This window comes from Peromyscus leucopus, chromosome 1, assembly GCF_004664715.2.
Source record: "Peromyscus leucopus breed LL Stock chromosome 1, UCI_PerLeu_2.1, whole genome shotgun sequence".
In the NCBI taxonomy this organism is placed as follows: domain Eukaryota; kingdom Metazoa; phylum Chordata; class Mammalia; order Rodentia; family Cricetidae; genus Peromyscus; species Peromyscus leucopus.
In genome coordinates this window covers 123,849,798-123,868,956 of record NC_051063.1, presented here as the reverse complement: position 1 = coordinate 123,868,956, position 19,159 = coordinate 123,849,798, and the positions used below count along the sequence as shown (strand labels likewise).

At 46.9% G+C, this 19,159-nt stretch overlaps 1 protein-coding gene across 3 annotated transcripts in view; it reads right to left on the bottom strand.

The window, feature by feature from the left end:
- The window catches only part of Crtc3 (CREB regulated transcription coactivator 3), a 110,079-nt gene extending 92,153 nt beyond the window's left edge, over positions 1–17,926 (bottom strand). For all 3 annotated transcript variants that reach the window (XM_028873767.2, XM_028873769.2, XM_028873768.2), the window contains exons 1-2: positions 17,639–17,926; positions 7,217–7,315 (exon numbers count right to left, since the gene is read on the bottom strand). In XM_028873767.2, coding sequence (XP_028729600.1) covers positions 7,217–7,315; positions 17,639–17,770 — 231 coding nt within the window. In that variant the 5' untranslated portion in view covers positions 17,771–17,926. The remainder of the gene's footprint in view (positions 1–7,216; positions 7,316–17,638) is intronic.
- Between the last annotated feature and the right edge of the window lie 1,233 nt (positions 17,927–19,159).

Here is a 19,159-nt window from a genome sequence, read left to right as displayed (position 1 = left end):
AGCAGGCAGATCCCTGAGTTTGAGGCTAGCCTGGTCTACATAGTGAATTCCAGGTTAGCCAAGGCTACATAGTGAGACACTATCTCTTAAAAAAAACAAAACAAAACAAAACACACACACAAAAAAAAAACCCTCAACATTATCAGTTATTAGAAAACTGAAGACACAAAGCTTTTTCTACTGCAATAACACATCTATTAAGATGGCTTTTGGGGAGGAGGGAGAGGAAGTTTGGCCAGGGTGTGGGGAAGCTGGAACCCTCTGCACTATGGCCAAGAACTCAAACTAGAGCAGCTGCTACAGAAAACAGGCACTTCCTGAGACCTACAAATGATCTCGCACTCCCACTTCTGAATTTATACCTAAAAAAACTGAAAACAGATTCTTAAACCAGATGTGAGGCACACGTCTGTACTCTCAAAACTTGGAGGTAGAGGCAGGAGGATTAGAAAGTCACCATTATCTTCAGCTACTAGCCAGTTTGAGGCCAGCCTAGGCTACCTGAGCCCTGTCACAAAACAGGAAATAGAGCCTTGAGATATCTGCACACCACAGCACATTCACCACAGCATTGCGCACCACAGCCAAGAGGCAGAGCAAAGCGAGTGTCCGCCAGATGAACAGATAAACAAAACATGGTATGCACATACAATAGAATAGTATTCACCCTTAAAAGGGAAGGAAGTCCTGTCACAATATGGATGAAACTTGAGGAAATTATGTGAGGCGAAACAAGTCAGTCACAAAAAGACAGACAGTGTCTGATTAAATGAGGCACGTAGAGCAGTCCCATTCACGGAGAGAAAGCAGAGGGCAGCTCCCAGGCTGGGAAAGGGAAAACAGAAACGTTTTCTCAATGAGTACCGAGTTCCAGTGCTGTAAGTCTTGGAGATTGGTTGCACAATCATATGAATGTTCTTAATGTCATTGAATTGTCTATTTTAAAAATTATTAAGATGGCAAGTTGTGTGTTTGAGGGTGGGGGCTGGCTGGATGATTGTTTTTGGTTTTGTTTTGTTTTGTTTTAGACGTCTTCCTATACCTCCCTACCTGGCCAACCATCACACTCACAGAGATCCACTTGCCTGTGCCTCCCAGTTGCTGGGATTCAAAGCACATGCTGCCACACCTGGCTGGTTTTTTGGTGCTGGAGAAGATAAGGGTCCGTTGGAACTCGGACCCTTACACCTTGCTGGTGGGAGTGTGACACGGTAAGCACTCTGGAAGCCGGGTGGCAACGTCTTGTAAAGGTCAAGGAGGGCTGGGGTACCGACTGGGGTAAAGGGCTTGGTCGGCGTACCAAAAAGCCAAGTCCAGTCCCCTGCACCAGAAACACACAGAGCCCAATCACCACAGGATCCACCAGTCCCTCTAGGCATCTGCACAGAGCACAATGGCACATGAAGCTGGATGTGGTGGTACCCATAATTCCAGCACCCAGGAGGCTGAGGCAGAGGGATTGCTCCAAGTCTGAGGTCACTCTGTGTTATATGAGTTCCAGGACAACCTGGGTTGCAAGATAAAACACTGTCTCAAAAGAAGGGGGGAGGGGAAACGGCCAGGCAGCAGTGGTGCACGCCTTTAATCCCAGCACTCAGGAGGCAGAGCCAGGCGGATCTCTGTGAGTTCGAGGCCAGCCTGGTCTACAGAGTGAGATCCAGGAAAGGCACCAAAACTACACAGAGAAACCCTGGCTCAAAAAAAAAAAAAAAAAAAAAAAAAAAAACCACAGGGAAAAAAAACCAAAAACAAACAAACAAAACAAAAAAAGAAGAAGGAGAAGAAGAGGAGGAGGAAAAAGGAAAGGAAAAAAATCCCAGCATCTTTGTACACCATTCATTAACTCAGAAGGTGGTCATACTAGAGTAGCATGGCCCTACATTCAAGAATTGGTGTCTTTATAAGAGACAAAAGACGGGGTTAAATCACAGATAAATGGAAAGGTCACATGACAACAGAGCCACAGACGTCAGTGACAGAGCTACTAACCAATGCCAGGGAAAGGTAAGGACAGACTCTTTCCTGGAGCGCTCAGATGGGCATCCCTGCCGACTCCGTGATCAGACTCCCGGACTAAGAACTGTGAGAAAGTGAATTCGCTACTGTAAGCCACCAAGTTGTGGTCCTTTGTACCAGCAGCCACAGGAAACGAGTGTATGCACCAACACAGATGAGACTCCAGTGTGATCGGTTAAAGGCACCAAGAAGCCCGAAGACCACATCCTTTTGATTCCATTCACAGGGCGCTCTGGGGGGGCACGGAGAATGTCCACCAAGGGACACAGCCTCTCTGCAGTGAGGAACCGTCTAGACCTCAGTGACTGGGATGGCGGTTTATGACACAGTAGATCTAAGAGTCGATTATACCTCAAGAAAGGTAACAGACGAAAACCTATGCCCCAAGAACTGTACATCAGTTTGTTACAAAATTTTCTATCTGGAAGAAGGCTCCTACTAGCCTAAATGAAGAGTATATCATCATCAAATAAAAATAACAGTTACAGACCATAATCCACTGAACAAAGTGGGAATTCTTAAATCATACACAGATATACTCTAAATATATGTCAATAAGGATACATAAATATACATATATCAATAAATATATATCAATAAATACATACACATTTGTGTGTAGGCATGTGTGTTTATAATGCAAAGTTTAATGAAGTTTAGTGAAGACTTAAGGTAGCTGTGCACAGAACAGTCGTTCATTAGAAGAAGAGCAACTTCAGAGCGGGAAGCCTGAAAGACCGATTGTATCTGGTAAAAGGCACAGCCACAGTCACAGGACAGAAATGAAATCACATGCCTAATGGGATCCAACCATCACTTCTGAGCTATTCCGACACACCATCATCTGAATCTCATCACAAAGATACAACACGAGCCCCAAGAGAGCGGTGCTGGCGCCTGCGCCTAGCGGGAGAAGGCTTCCCTGCCACATGTGAAGCCCTGGGTTCAATCTTGAGAACCGGAAAGTGTTCAAAGACAGCAGGGATTGTGCTAGAAAATAATTGCCTATAACTGCAAAAATGTCGGGTCACACAAGTCAAAACGGTTTTTCGGGTTCTTTTGAGGCAAGGTCTCATTAATCCCAGCTGGCCTCAAACCTGCTCTATAGTCAAGGATGACTGTGAACTTCTAACCCTCCTGCTCACATTGTTCTAGAAACCCAACAAAGGGCTCCATCAACTGAGTAACATCCTTACCCCAAAGTAATAATTTGACTGTGCATGGTGACCAAACCTATAATTTCAACACTTAGAGGCCAAGACAGGGGGATAGTTTGATGCCAGCCTGGGATACATACCAAAAAACGAACTAAAACACATTTTACACATGTGTATAGGCACACGTGGGGGGGGGTAGATGGGTGTGCAGGCATATATGAAGGTCTGAAGCCGCCCCACTTTATTGAGGCAGGGCCTCTTGCTGAAGTGTGGGTACACCAAGCACAGGTGGTGTGGCTGGCCACCTCTGCTTCCTCAGGGCTGTGATTTCTGGTGGTGGCCACGCAGGCCCAGCTTTTCTGTAGGTTCTGGAGATTCAAACTCTAGTCTTCATACTTACACAGCAAATACTTCCTCTACTGTGTTGTCTCCCCAAGCCCTCAAACGATAATTTTTAAAAAGATTTATTTATTTTATGTGTACACACGTGTGCCTGAATGTATGAATGTGCACAATGTGTGTGCAAGGTGCTCACAGAGACCAGAAGAGGAAATCAGATCTTCTGGCACTAGAGTTCCAGGCAGTTGTGAACTTCCTGATGGGGTGCTGAGAACTGAACCTGGGTCCTCTCCAAGAGCAGCAAATGCTCTTAACTGCTGGACTTTTTTTTCAGCTCCCCCAAATAATAATAATAGTAATTATTATTATTATTATTTTATCAAGACCAGGTTTCTCTGTGTAGACCAGGCTGCTCTTGAACTCAGAGATCTGCCTGCCTCTGCCTCTTGAGTGCTGGGATTAAAGGCATCTGTCATTATTCCTAGCTTAAAATAACAATTTTTAGTATTTAAAAAAAAGTATTCTTGCTGGGCGCGCGTGGTGGCGCACACCTTTAATCCCAGCATTCGGGAGGCAGAGCCAGGATCTCTGTGAGTTCCAGGTCAGCCTGGTCTACAGAGTGAGTTCCAGGACAGGCACCAAAACTACACAAAGAAACCCTGTTTCAAAAAACAAAACAAAACAAAAAAAAATAGGATTCTTAGTATGAATGTTTAAAAGCAGAAGTGTCACAGATCCCAGTGTCTTCAAATATTAGCAAAAGCTGAACTGGTTGAACATTCCAGTCTCTGGGCTGGGGAAATGGCTCCATGGGTAAAGCATTTGCCATGGTCATGAGGACTCGAGTTCAGCCCCTAGAATCCACATACAGCTGTACATGACAGCACACATCTGTGAGTCTAGTACTCCTAGAGTGAGATGGGAGAGAGAGAGAACAATCTCCAAAAGCCTGCACAACAGCTAGCCTGGTGTACACAGCAGCAAAGAGAGAGAGAGAGCTAGCCTGGTATACACAGTAGCAAAGAGAGAGCTAGCCTGGTGTACACAGTAGCAAAGAGAGAGCGAGCTAGCATGGTGTACACAGCAGCAAAGAGACCCTGTCTCAAAAAGACAGATGGTGAAGACTAACAACTAAGGTTGCCCTTTGACCTCCACATGTGTGCCATGACATGCTTGTGTCCATTCTAACACAAACACAAAAGTACACCACACACACACACACACACACACACACACACACACACACACACACACACACAAATGCTCCACAATATTTTGGCTCTCATAAAAGCAATGAACTCCGTTTCTCAACAAAGAAGACCCAGCTTTCGAACTGAAGGGAGGTGGGGCTGGGAAGACAGCTGGGTAAGAACACATGCTCTGCACGCCTGGGAAGCTGAGCTCAAGTCCCCAACACCCACGTAAAAGCTAAGAACGGCTTTGTGTGCCCATGACCTCAGTATTACTGAGCTCAGACTCACACACGCTCATGCACGCACACGCACCACACACACATGTCACCTACCACATACGCACATCACACAGATCACATACATACCACACACATACATTACCCACCACATGCACACATGACACAGATCACATACATACCTCACACATACATTACCCACCACATGCACACATCACACAGATCACATACATACCTCACACATACATTACCCACCACATGCACACATCACACAGATCACATACATACCTCACACATACATTACCCACCACATGCACACATGACACAGATCACATACATACCACACACATACATTACCCACCACATGCACACATGACACAGATCACATACATACCACACACATACATTACCCACCACATGCACACATGACACAGATCACATACATACCACACATATACACAAACACACAGATACCACAGACATTACACACACCACGTATACACATCCCCAAAATAAGATAGATGGTCATCCAAAGGCATGGAGTTATGATGCTTTATCACAAAGTTTATATATCAACTCTAACATCAAATCCTAACTTGTTAAATTAAAAATGGCAGGCTTCTAACTTTTCTGTGAGTAGGACATCAAAGTAGGTCTAACTCAGATCTTAACTGCAGTACCAGGCACTACTACTGTCTGCAACACTAATCCCACATTGTTTTAAGTAAGGCTCTTCTGGTAAATGACTCTAGCGCCTGAGACTGCACTAATCTCAGCGCAGCGAGACTGTTATCTATGCCTCTGGCCCACCTGCCCCGTGAGGCCATCATTAGTCATCTGAATCTGGTGACATGAGTAGTCAAGACTGAGATAGGCTTTAAGTATAAAATACACAACAGACTGCAAGACTCAGCACAGAACAATATGGGAACTCTCTTAGGTTTGTGCGTTGATTATATGTTGAAATGGTATTAAGGTATATCTTGGGTTATATAAGTATTCAAAGTATTTAAACGAAGCTGGGCGTGCTGGCACATGCCTATGATCCCAGGACTTGGAGAGCCACAGTAAGAAAATCAAGACTTAAGACCAGGGCTGAAGATGTAACTCAGCTGGTGGAGTGTTTGCCTAGAACAGCATTTACAAAAGTCCTAGGTCCCATCCCCAGCACCCCAATAACCCCAGCACTTTGGAGACAGAGGCAGGAGGATGAAAAGTTCAAAGTTATCCTCACCTATATAGCTTAATCTGCTCAAGACCAGTAAGAACCTGTCTCAAAAAAACAAAAACAAAAAGTGAAAGAAAGGAAGGAAGGAAGGAAGGAAGGAAGGAAGGAAGGAAGGAAGGAAGGAAGGAAGGAAGGAAGGAAGAGAGAAAACTGAACAACAAGCTCGATGTCGTGGGATACCTGTATTCTCAGCACTCAGGAGGTACAGACAAGAGGATAGGGACACTGAAGCCACCCTGGTCTACACAGCAAGTTTAGAGCAGCCAGGGCTATACAGACTCTATCTCAAAAACCCTAAGCTAAGGCCAGTAGAATACTGACAGGTCAAAGCACTTGTAAATATCTGATGACCTGAGTTCTATTCCCAGAATCCATGGTAGGAGACAACTTACTCTTGAAAGTTGTTCTCTGAAGCTGAGCATAGTAGTACACACCTATAATCCCAACACTCAGGAGACAGAGGCTGGTGGATCTCTGAGTTCGAGGCAAATCTGGTCTACAGAGAGAGTTCCAGAACAGCCATGACTACACAGAGAGACCCTGTCTCAAAAAATAAACAAACAAAAAGAAAGTTGACCTCCACAGACATGCTGTGGCACAAGCCATGTCTACACACATGCACACATCACACATCCATTCAATGATAGTAAGTTTTCAAATAAATACCTTTTGTTTAAATTATATTAAACTTCATTTCACCGGTTTATTTTCCTTTAGTGTAGCTAGTAGGAAACTCTAACTTAAACATGTGGTTCCCGTTACAGTTTGGGGTGCTCTCTGTTTTGTTTTCTGATGATGCTGAGGATGGAATCCAGGGCCTGGTACATGCTAGGCAAGTTCTCTGCACACATTTCAACTGGATGCTCAGCCTGACTACTTGTGACATCACATCACCTTCCCTGGCAGACACTATGAAAGAATTTACTCCTGGACTTCCCAGAAGACCGACCTGCACTCAGGCCGAGGCCATTCTTCAAACGCTAATCTTCTCAGGCTTATCTGTCTCTTTACACTCCCTCCATGTCACAAAAGCAGGCAATGGAGTACCTGGAACTCAGGTGTGCCGCTCCGCAGCTGGCTCACGTTAGGCAGGGATCCCCCGTGGTACTGTGTAAGGCGCAGTTGCTGAAGCTTCTGAAACTGAACCTGGAAACAGAGTGATTTCAAGAATGTTCAGCAAGATCTGAAAGAGGCATCCAAGTACAGTATTTTGTAGAATGCTTTAAAAAAAGTCTTGGTTTCGATTTCTTTTTCTACTTAAGTGACCACAATCTTCAGTTTCCAGAGCTTTCTGGGATCTGTCTCTTGAGTTTTGTTCTGAGATATGGATCCACACAACTAGGGTGACCTCACGCTCACTGCACAGCAAAGGATCCTGAGCCTCCTGCCTCTGACTCCTAAGTATAGGATTACAGGCGTGAGCCACCACAGCCTGGCTGCTTTATGTTTTAGAAAGAATTTATGAATATTCCAAATGTCCTACACACCATGGTGTGTAGGCATGCAGGCACAATATTTAACAATAAAGACTTTTTAAAAGAAAATTAAGCTATCTAAAAACCAAAAACATTGTTTCCTTTCCTTCTCCACAGATTTCCCCAATCCCATGTACATTTATGCGTCATAACTATGTATGAGGGGTCATAGCACAGATATAACTTGCTGGGGGATTTGTTTGTTTGGTTTGGTTTTTTTCTTTCTTTCTTTCTTTTTTTAGCTGGAGTCTCATATAGTTAAGCTAGCCTAAAACTCGTTATGTAGCAGAGGCAAGCCTTGAATCCCAATACCCCAACCCCACAACCACATCTCCTTCCCAAGTCCTGGGATAGCACCACCACACTCAGCCAACATAGGCACCATCTTGCATACTTATATCATGAGCCTTTTCTAGATCAATATATAATATGTGTGTGTGTCTGTCTGTCTGTCTGTCTGTCTCTCTGTGTGTGTGTGTCTGTCTGTCTCTCTGTCTCTGTCTGTCTGTCTCTGTCTCTCTCTCTGTCTCTGTCTCTCTGTCTGTCTGTCTGTCTCTCTCTCTCTCTCTCCGTAATTTTTAATGGCTATGTAACATTTATTTTCCTGAAATCTAACTCATTCTAAGCATGAGTGATTATTCAATCTCTAGATATGGACTCATTAAAGGAGGACACGGCAGGCTAATAAGATAACTTAATGGGTGGGAGAACTTGCCACCAAGCCTGATGACCCAAGTTTGATCCCCAGGCTCATATGGTGGAAGGAGGGAACCAACTCCTGCAAGCTGTCCTCTGACCTCTACATGTGTGCGTGTGTGTGTGCGCGCGCGCGCACGCGCACACACACACACACGCAAATATTTAATGAAGGAGGCCAAGCAAGCAGGCATCAAGCAGTATCCTACAGATTTCACAGCTTCATTCTTACTTTCAGAGGGCAGTCAAATGTCATAGTTCTTCTAAGGCCCACAGCGATGCAGTTTGCCCTTCATGAGTTTTGCTTCTAAAATAATACATTAACTGTGAATTATATAACCCTTGACTTACACTTCATACAAGGGAGAAAGGTCCTAGAGAGACGCCCGAGGCAGATTCTTACCCTCCCATACTCTGTCCTTTAACTATGAAATGAAGTACACCAGCCCTGCGCCCTTAGGGTAGGCCAGGTGTTGTCCTTAGATACCTGGTCCACTTCACCCTTAGCTTTCTGCACAATAATGCAGAGAAACTGCATTACCCTGCATTACAGACCAGGGAACACAGATGCAGGTAAGTTCAATGTCCTGCCCAAGGCCAAGCCACAGCTGCTACATTCAAAACCCACACTCCTATTCCTACCATGCTATGTTTCTGTTTTCCATTTCTCCCTTAATGATTATACTATTTATTATTATTATTATTTAAAATATCTGATACAGTGTAGGAGCTGGAGTAACGACTCGGCAGTTAAGAAAGTGTATTGTTCTCGCAGACGATCCAGGTTCAGGTGCCAGACCTACATCAGGCAGCTCACAACAGCCTATAATCCCAGTTCCAGAGCACTTCCACACACATAAACTCACACAGGCACACATACACACAAATTTTAAAATTAATTATCAAAAATTATCTAATACAATATAAGTATTCTGTCAGTATGATAGTAAGGAAATTATGACAAGAAAAATTCAATGACCATACGATTTACAAAGTCTGAAAGATTCACAATTCATTGTGGAGCCTATGACTCTGATCTATGAATACCTACTATGAAAGCTTTCAGATATGCAGAAGATAGAAATGACTGGAATGAAATCATCTTCTGTCTATCCATCAGCTTCTATGATTACCAACTGAGACATCATCATTGCCTCCTTCACTACCTTTGGTACCCTAAGAGAACCCCCAGATGTGATGATATTCCTTAATTTAATATGCATATTCAAAAAATAAGTACACATATTTGTTTGTAAATTTTAAAGGCATATGAAGAAGCCCTTGGGTGTCTTCCTTATACTTACAGTACTTGATTTCTCAATATGCTGTATAGGGAGACATATTAATCATGTTATATATATTAATCAAAATTAATACTCAGATCTCATAGTCAAATCTGAAGACTCAGTAAGCTATTTCTACCTATGAGCCAAGTTTAAGAATAAAGCCAGCTTTCCACTTACCGTTCTAAATGCACTTACTAGAAGCATTGACTCGCAATCCTTGAGATGCTATGGCAGGATTCTTGGTTACCTTCATCTAAAGCCTTTCATTCCTTCTTCACAGACTCACCCAATCCATTTCTTCATTTATATAAAAACTTCACTGTGTGTCAGATACGATGCCAGGCACGAGCTTACAGCGTACACACCTGCCAAAGCTCCTCCTCCTGAGGGTTCCCACAAAGGTCAACCCTTACCCAGAAGCCTTGACACTTAACCAGGCCCAATTATACGCCAGCTGGGGACCTGCCTTCAGCTGTACTTGAGGCCCTTGCAGAGGACCCCACAACTGCTCGCCCTCTGGAGGAGCCTCTCTCCAGAACCTTCAAAGGCTGTGTGACACCAGCGTGAGTTCTCATGTGGCTAGCCAAGTCATCCTGTGCCCTTCACAAAGGATATAAGGATAACTATAAAAAATACGATGGTGTTATGTGAATTACAGAGACCTGGGCAAGTTCTCTGGCTACTATTTCTGTAGATGTTCTCAGCTACCTCTAAAACCTTTCGGTTATTTTGACACTTTCCTCTTTTGCAATTTTGGAATCATTAAACTAGAAGGAAACTTGAGACTGAATTCAACACCTCCGTGCTTACAGATGATGAAAATAAGGACTAAAGAATGACTAGACTAAGGCAGAGGTCACAGACTGGCAGCCCACAGGGAGTTCTGACTTGTTCAGTGTTTTCAACTTCAAGTTTAGAACCTGGGAGTCTGCATAAAATCCTGACTTCTAACTTCATTGACTGAAAGAGCAAACAACACTAAATTCATATGTGTGTGTGTGTGTGTGTGTGTGTGTGTGTGTGTGTGTGTGTGTGTGTACACGTTCATGCGTTTTGAACACGTAGTTGTGCATTTGTGTGGGCAGTTTTCAGAAAGCAAGAGTTGACCATCTCTTTCCCCATGTGGGTCCTGGGGCGGCCAGCAAGTGCCTTTACCGGCAGAGCAGGCTCACTAGCCCTAACTCATATTCTTGCCTGACAACACTGCCTGCTCTTCCCAGGGCCCCGATTGTTTGCCCCAGGCCTCCATAAGCCCTGTCATTCACCTCTGTGGCTAAGAATTAGCTAGCTACCTTTTGCCATCAATTCCTGGTCCTTCCATTCATCTTCCTTATCTACCTCACGCTGAAACAATCATTAGCAAGATCTGGCCTACAGTCACACACTTTAGTAGAATTTCTTCTAATGCCTGTATAAATGAGACATAACCTGCTCTAATTCTTTTCTGGAAAAGTCTCACAATAGTCAACACAATCCTAATCAAAATCCCAGCAGGGAGCTGGGAGCATAGCTCAGGGCAGAGCACAGTTTAGCATACTGAAGGTTCAATCTCCAGGACCAAACAGAAATAAAAGTGAAAAAAAAAAAACAAACCCAGCCAGTCTTATTTTTATAGATTGACAAGATAATTCTAAGATTTATATAAGTACAAATGGCCCAGTTTAGCGGGAAATATTTCTAAAGATTTATTTTTTAATTATGTGTCTATGTAGGGATAAACACATATGAGTGCAGGTGCATACAGAGACCAATAGATCACTGGGCGCCCTGGAGTTGGAGTTACAGTCAGTTATGAGCTGTGGCTGCTGGGAACCAAACGGGGGTCCTCGGCAAAAGCAGCACATGCTCTTCGCCCCGGAGCCATCTCTCCAGCCCCGAGAGCAATTTTTAAGAAGGGCTAAATTACAAGATTTAAGTTAATAGTTTCAAGATCTACTATAAAGCTATAGTAACCCAGCATGCTGTTGTAAACAAGTCTAGGGTGGAAATACTGGCTGAGGGCTAGGGTACTGCCTAGCATGTATGAATCCTTAGGTTCAATCCCAGGAGGTGGGGTAGAGAGAAAGGTCAGGAAACGTGACAGAGAGTACAAAGACAGACGGACAGATGGGGACACACACACACACACACACACACACACACACACACACACCTTTACTAAGGGAAAGGTTTTGAGTGCACAGACATCAGTGTGCCACCCGGATTCAGTCCTAGCTCTGCCCTTACCAGCCTTGTAAAGAAACTTCCCTAAGCCTCAGTTTACTCCATTCACAAAATGATGGAAAATCTAGACAAACCACAAGGTCATTTTGAAAACTGCCTGAGATAAAAAGTGAAGAGATCAGCGTAGGACCTGTCACAGAGCCTCGGATTTAAGCCAAACCCGGTCTCTCCAGGCTTTTTTCTCTACTCTTGGCTCAGAGGCCTCACCATTCTACAGCATATCCATTGCTTATTTTAACAGAAAACCAAGGAATGGACTGAGCTGGGGCTGTGGCTCACCTGGGGGAGGACCTGACTAACATTTGAGTCACCAGTGTTCACTCCTTAGTGCAGTATAAGCTAGGTACGGTGGTACACACCTGTAATCCTAACATCTAGATATGGAAGCAGGAGAGTCAGGGGTTCAAGGTCATTTTTTTTTAAGATTTATTTATTTATTATGTATACAGTGTTCTGCCTGCATGTATGCCTGCAGGTCAGAAGAGGGCACCAGATCTCAGTACAGATGGTTGTGAACCATGTGGTTGCTGGGAATTGAACTCAGGACCTCTGGAAGAGCAGTCAGTGCTCTTAACCTCTGAGCCATCTCTCCAGCCCTCAATGTCATTTTTGACAACAGTGAGTCTCAGGCCACTATTAAGGCTATATGAGACCTTGTCATAGAAACAATACAAAAACAAAAACAAAACAAACAAAAAAACAAAGCAAGGTGCCCTTCACAGCCAAGCACCTTGAAGTTCCCAACAGTCTCCCTCTCTGTCCACCCATCTCTCCACACCTCACACTCCACCTTCCACAGCGTCCGCACATGCAGCGGGAACCGATGGCCTGTACACAATGGGACCAAAGGACACGTCCTTATCATGCGGCGGCGCTGGCTGAGCCGGCGGACATCCCTCCTCCTCACAGCAACCCCTCTGGCCAGTCAAGCTGTCCTTTAGCTTCTGAGGGCACCTCATCCTCTATCTCCCCTTTAAACGTCGGGGCTCCTGGCTTCTAGGCCCTCTTCACACTTCCCTTTACAGCAGGGGACAAATTCAAGTCTGAGGGAGGGAAGCTCAGTCAGCAGGGCAATCTGGAGCATCATGAGGCAGGCCACAGAGGTGGTGGAGACTGTGGCCGACTGAAGACCACCACATGTCCTAGTTAATGGGGCATCACCAGACTACTGCTGCCATGCTTTCCGAAATATGATGGAAAGGCCAGTGAGATGACTCGGCAGGTAGAGGCACTTTGCTGTGAGGCCTGATGACGAAAGTTTGGCCCTCAGGACCCACATGGCGGAAGGAGAAAACTGACTGCTGCCAACTGTCCACTGACCTCCACAGGCATGTGCATGTACATATGACCCCCACCACACACACACACACACACACACACACACACACACACACACACACACACACACTTTGGGCCAAGAAAACAAAATAAAAATATGTCCGAGAGCCAAAAATAGGGTGTAGGCCAACAGTCTGTCTGTAGTGTGTGTGTGTGTGTGTGTGTGTGTGTGTGTGTGTGTGTTGCTTTCTTTTGTTTGAAATAGGGTAAGCTGACCTCCAACTTCCTATGTAGCTAAGGATGACTTTACATTTCTCATCCTCCTGCTTCAACTTCCCAAGTGCTGGGATTCCAAGTGTGGGCCACCACACCTGCTTTCTGCTGGGGACCAAACTCAGGACCTGGAGCATTCAATGTAGGCACCCTACCACTAGGGTGTGGCCTCTTCCCAAGCAGCCAAATTCCCTGTGGCTAAACTCTGAAGAGCCCCAAATTTGTATCATCACCCAGCCTTCCTTCCTGAGCCCCAGGTCCATACAAACCAATGCCTGCTGGACATGCTGTCCGAGCCTCGAAGACCCTCCTCAAACTCAGGACCTCTTCACAGCCACACCCTGCTCCTGCCAGAGTTCTCTCGTGAAGGACCTGGTGTGCCTGAAGCTTGAAGTCTGGGCATCATCTGGACCCTCCCCTCTTACCGGTCTCACTTCTCCAAAGCTCCTCCCACTTTCTAAATATCCCTCAGCTCACTCTTACCCCAGTCAATGCCACCACGCTCCTGCCTGAGCTTACGGTCACAGCCTTGAAGCAGCTTCTCCACTCTGGCCTCCTAGATTCTAAGGCTATTCTGGAGCTCGAGGGATCCTTTTAAGATACAAATCAATCCAGGTTCAACCTCCTCAATGGCCTACTATTGTCCTAAGATCAAGTCCCAAATCCCATCTCTACAACCTGATCCTGTGAAGTCTCCAGCTTCTCAAATCTCTCTTCTAATCTGCCTGCTGGACCTTAGAACTCTGCCTGAAGCACACCCCCTTCTCACACACATAGCCCCACATTCCTTCCCCATACCAGTGATCCTTTAGGCCATCAGAAGTGGCATGGACTTTCTCCTACACATGCCCAGAGCGCCAGCTACTTCCTTTTTATAACATTTACCCAAATGGGTCTTTCCTCCTTAAAAATCTTCCTCTCTAGAGCCTACCATCCATCAGAAGACTGTTGCTAGGCCACTACCGCATCCCAATTAACCATAACCCAGGCACACACTACAGACACAGCATTTGTGAGCACACTAAGGAGACTGTCCCAGCAAACACCTTGTCTTGCATTGCACACACATACCACAGACAGTCCATTAACCCCACCAACAGCATCCAACTCACAAACAACACAGGAATAATGGACAACACAGCACTCTTCCCAGGCAGATCTGCCTCGAATTTCCTCCTTCTCCTTACCAGGAAATCCTCCTAGTACTCCCTTCTCAAAACTTTCTCGCTGCTAGCCAGACATGGTGGAACATGCCTTTAATCCCAGTACTCAGGAGCCATAGACAGGAGAATCCCAGAGTTCGAGGCCAGCCTGGTCTACAGAGCAAGTTCCAAGACAGTCAGAGCTACACAGAGCCCAGTCTTGAAAAACCAAAACCCGCCCAGCAGTGGTGGCACACGCCTTTAATCCCAGCACTCGGGAGGCAGAGGCAGGCGGATCTCTGTGAGTTCGAGGACAGGCTCCAAAGCTACACAGAGAAACCCTGTCTCGAAAAACCAAAACCAAACAAACAAACCAAACCTTTCACACTGCTTTCTGATGCAGCTGAACTACTAAAGCTGGAAAGAAAAAAATTCTCCAAAATCTAGAGCAGTGGTTCTCAACCTTCCTAACACTGTGACCCTTTAATACAATTCTTCATGTTGTGCTGACCCCCAACCATAAAATTATTCCGTTGTTACTCCATAACTGCAATTTTTCTACTGCTATGAATTATAATGTAAATATCAGATAGGAGAGCCCTGTGGGGGCGGGACCCACAGGTTGAATATCCTACCTACCTGGAAAGTGAAGTTCAAGTCCAGCCCTGAAAGACTGGCTGTGATTACAGTGAGAATCTGGAAGCTTGACAGTCTTGAGAAGAAAGGGTACCTAGATCAGTTTCAATGCCTGCCCACCAATAACAAGTCTTCTATAAGCAGTAAGGAAGGTCAGTGTAGCAGCCATCCAGTTACCCTCTATGAACCAGATGGATTGTTCTCCAAATGAGCAGAAGCTCACATATTTGAGGGTCTAGGAGTTCTTTATAAGAAGTGATTTCTTAGGGAAAAATAATCCTTTAAATGCAGAATAAACAAAAACCCCTGGGTAAAGTCAGTGTTGGTACTTGTATGTGTGAATACAATGGGACCAACTGGTCAGGGAGAAGACACAAGGGGAATTAATATGCAAATGATTCCCTGTGCCAGGTGAAGGGCAAAGTGACATAGTTTTGTAGTTATTAGCAGAAAACAGCAACTGGATTAGCCTATGAGCCACAGTTGATCAGGCTTGCTAAAGTCAACATAGTCACACAGAGGGCCTCAGTTCAGTTCAGCAGAATGGCATTATCATACTAAATTAAATTTTACTTGGATTTATTGCATTTGTAACCTTGAGTTTATGCTGCACAAATAAATGCTTTGGTTTACAGGTGTATCAAAGCCCGACCCAAAGAACTTCACACACAAGTTTATGTGTGAACACACATGAGTAAAATCACAATCAGGTGAACATTAAGAATCTGTGAGGATTTTTTTTTATGTTTAAAAATCTGAACCAGATATGATGGTGCAGGCCTATGATCCCAACATTTATGAAGCTAAGGAAAAAGGATGGCAGGCTAGAAGCCAGCTGGGCTATAGAGGGCCACCTTGTCTCATAAAAATAAAAATAACCTGTGAATTACTTACAGCCTCACCTCGAAGGATGGTTTAAAGGGGACTCAAAAATCCCATGAGTGATTGGATCAACTCTAGGCACACAGACACATATGGATTACGTGTTTGTGTACAGCATATGCCTCTAAGCATCAAAACACAGGCCTTATATTAATCCGTGGCTTTTACCCACACATTCTCTTCAATGTGTTCTAAACTTGTCAAATTCAGCCTAATCAAGGTCACGAAATGTAAAGGCCTGTGGATGTCAACTGGTAAGGGGTGGAGCTAGTCAGGGCACGAGCAAATTTTTTCTTAAAACATTCTTTATCCATCCTTTTTTTTTTTTTTTTGTCTTAGCTACACCAGAAGAAAACATTACATAAATATTATAAATGGTCTTGGTGTGGGGGACTGTGCCAGTGAGTGCTGTGGCTTGTATTATAGCAAAATAAAAATAGAGCTCATACTCCACTTGAGAGTGGCAACATGAGAATTCAAGATCGTTACCAGGTCTCTCAATTTTTAAAGTAAATGTAGTTTATATTATAAATTTATATTAGTTCAGTCTGTGCTAAATTTATATTTAAAGAAAAACACCCTATATTAAAACCCTGGCAACAGATTTTCTTGTTTTAAGTTCCTGAACACTATGGTGGCCAAAAATATAGTAAGTCTGCAAATCAGGGATCAGGGAAACAACCAGTTTGCAATCTGCCCTCACGTCCGTCTCCTTCCAGCTGCCCACCCCCAGCATCTTCCCGGCTTCTCGCATCTGACAACGTGCCTTCAAGGCCAGCACTCAGGATCCTCAAGGCTGCCCACTCACACGTCGACCCTCTGCGGTCCTGCACAGACTCTCCTGCTCTCCATCCTCTGCAGCTCTGCTCCAGAGACCTGGCCTCCCAGGCGTTTGTCCCGACTTGCTCCTTACTCGTTCCTCTGGGTCCCTCCTCAGTCCCCGTCTCCGCCCGGGACCCGTCCATCCCACCCGACATCTGATGTCGAGCAAACACACCGGACCACGTAAAGCACCTCTAAGAGGCGAAAAGGGGGAAAGCCACAAACTCGTCACGGAATCACATCGCGGTACCCAGGCCCCCTGCCACTCGGGCCAGCCGTCCATTCACTTGTGCGCGCACCGAGCTCCCCCCCTCCCCGGGGGAGGATGCGCGACCCTCGAGCCCCTTCCAGGCCGACAGTCCAGGGCTCGTGGGCGGTGGGTGTCCAGAGCACCGAGGAGCCGCACCGCCCGAACCGAACCGGGCGGGTCTCGGTCCCGCCTCGGCGCTGCGTGCGATTTCCTCTCGGGGTCATCCTCCCGCTTAGGCCGCCGCTGCCCGCCTTTCCCCGGCTCCGCCGTTCCCAGCTCCCCGCACCCACCGAAGGCCCGGGCGACCCTCGCACCTCCACCGAGATCGCGAGGCGCACTTGGTGTCGCCAGGCCGGCCAGAGCCCAGGCCGCAGCCGCCCCGGCCCGGCTCCCCACCGCGGCCCCCGCCCGGCCCCGCCGCCGCCGCCGCCGCCGCCGCCGTCTCGGCCGGAGCGACCTCTCCCCCGCCTCCCGCCCGCACCGCCCGCGGCGGCCCCGGGCCTCACCCGCGACAGGGTGAGGTCGGTCATGAGCTGCTCGAAGGCCCGCGTCTCCTCGGCCTGCCGCTGCGTGTGCAGCGCGATCTTCTCACTGAACTTCCGCGGGTTGGCGCTGCCCGAGCCCGGCGAGGCGGCCATGGCGCGCGCCCCGCGCCAGCGGGCTAGGCAGACGGCAAAGGCGCGGGGCCCCCGGCGGCTCGGCCCACCCGGTCGCTCCGCAGGCCGCCCGAGCCGACGCCCGAAGCCTGTCCTCCGGCGCGACCCGGCAGAGGAGCCGCCGCGGCCCCGGAGCCAGCGAGCGGCCGGGAGCGCGCCGAGGTCCGCCCCACGCGCCGGCCCCGCCCTCGGCGCGGCCTGCTGGCTGGGCCTCCCGGCCCCGAAGCCCGGCCTCCCGCGGTCCCGTCGGGCCTCCCCGCCGCCCGGCCCGACCGAACGACCGACCTCCCGCGCGCGGACGGCGCTCAGCCCGCCGTCCCCAGCCTGGTGGTCCCCTCACACCTACCTCCCCGTCGGCAAAGCTAAACCGCGCCCATGCGTGGGCGCCGCTGGGTACCACTGCCCACATCCTCCGGCTTCGGGATGGACTTTGGATTGAGGGGACTCGTTGAGAAGAGGGTTGTGCCAATCAATACCCCTACGCTCTCCCAGCGAGCGTGATTTAGTTTGCGGGTGCGACCTGATGGACCTCACTTGGAGGAGTTTTCCACGGAGCGTACCTGGGGACCTCATTGGAACGGCCTGGAGGCCAACGACTGCCGCCTCCTACCCATTCCGGTTTAGTTTCCTGGTGGCCTTCTGAGGTCACCATCACCACCACCAAAATCAGCCTAAGCCTGGATCTCAGTTTCTAACCCTAACTCCTGTTTTACACCAACTAGGGACACTGTGCAGGCCACAGCAGCCTTGTCACTCACAGCCGGAGCGCCAGCCCCCATTCTTTGCAAATGCCCCTGTGGTGTCTACAAAACCCCAGCTTCAGGCGGTGCCAACTCTATCTTTTTTTTTTTTTTTTTTTAAAGATTCGTTTTATTTTTAACTATGTATAAGTGTGTGGACATGTGTATGCAGTTGCCCATGGATATCAGAGAATCCAGACGACCCTGGACTGAGAACCAAACTCGGGTCCTCTGCAAGAGCAGTATATACTTTTTTTTTTTTTAGTTTAGTTTTTTTGAGACAGGGTTTCTCTGTGTAGCCCTGGCTGTCCTGGAACTCACGCTGTAGACCAGACTGGCCTGAACTCACAAAGATCTGCCTGTCTCTACCTCCCAAGTGCTGGGATTCTCTTAACATAGTGGTTCTCAACCTTCAAATGCTGCGACCTTTTAATACAGTTCCTCATGTTGTAATGACCCCCAACCATACATTATTTTCATTGCTAGTTAATAACTAATTTTGCTACGGTTGTGAATCGTAGTGTAGATATTTGATATGCAGGATCTCTGATATGCAACCCTTGTGAAAGAGTCCTTCAACCCCAGAGGGGTCTCGACCCATAGGCTGAGAACCAGTCTTCAACGCTGAGCC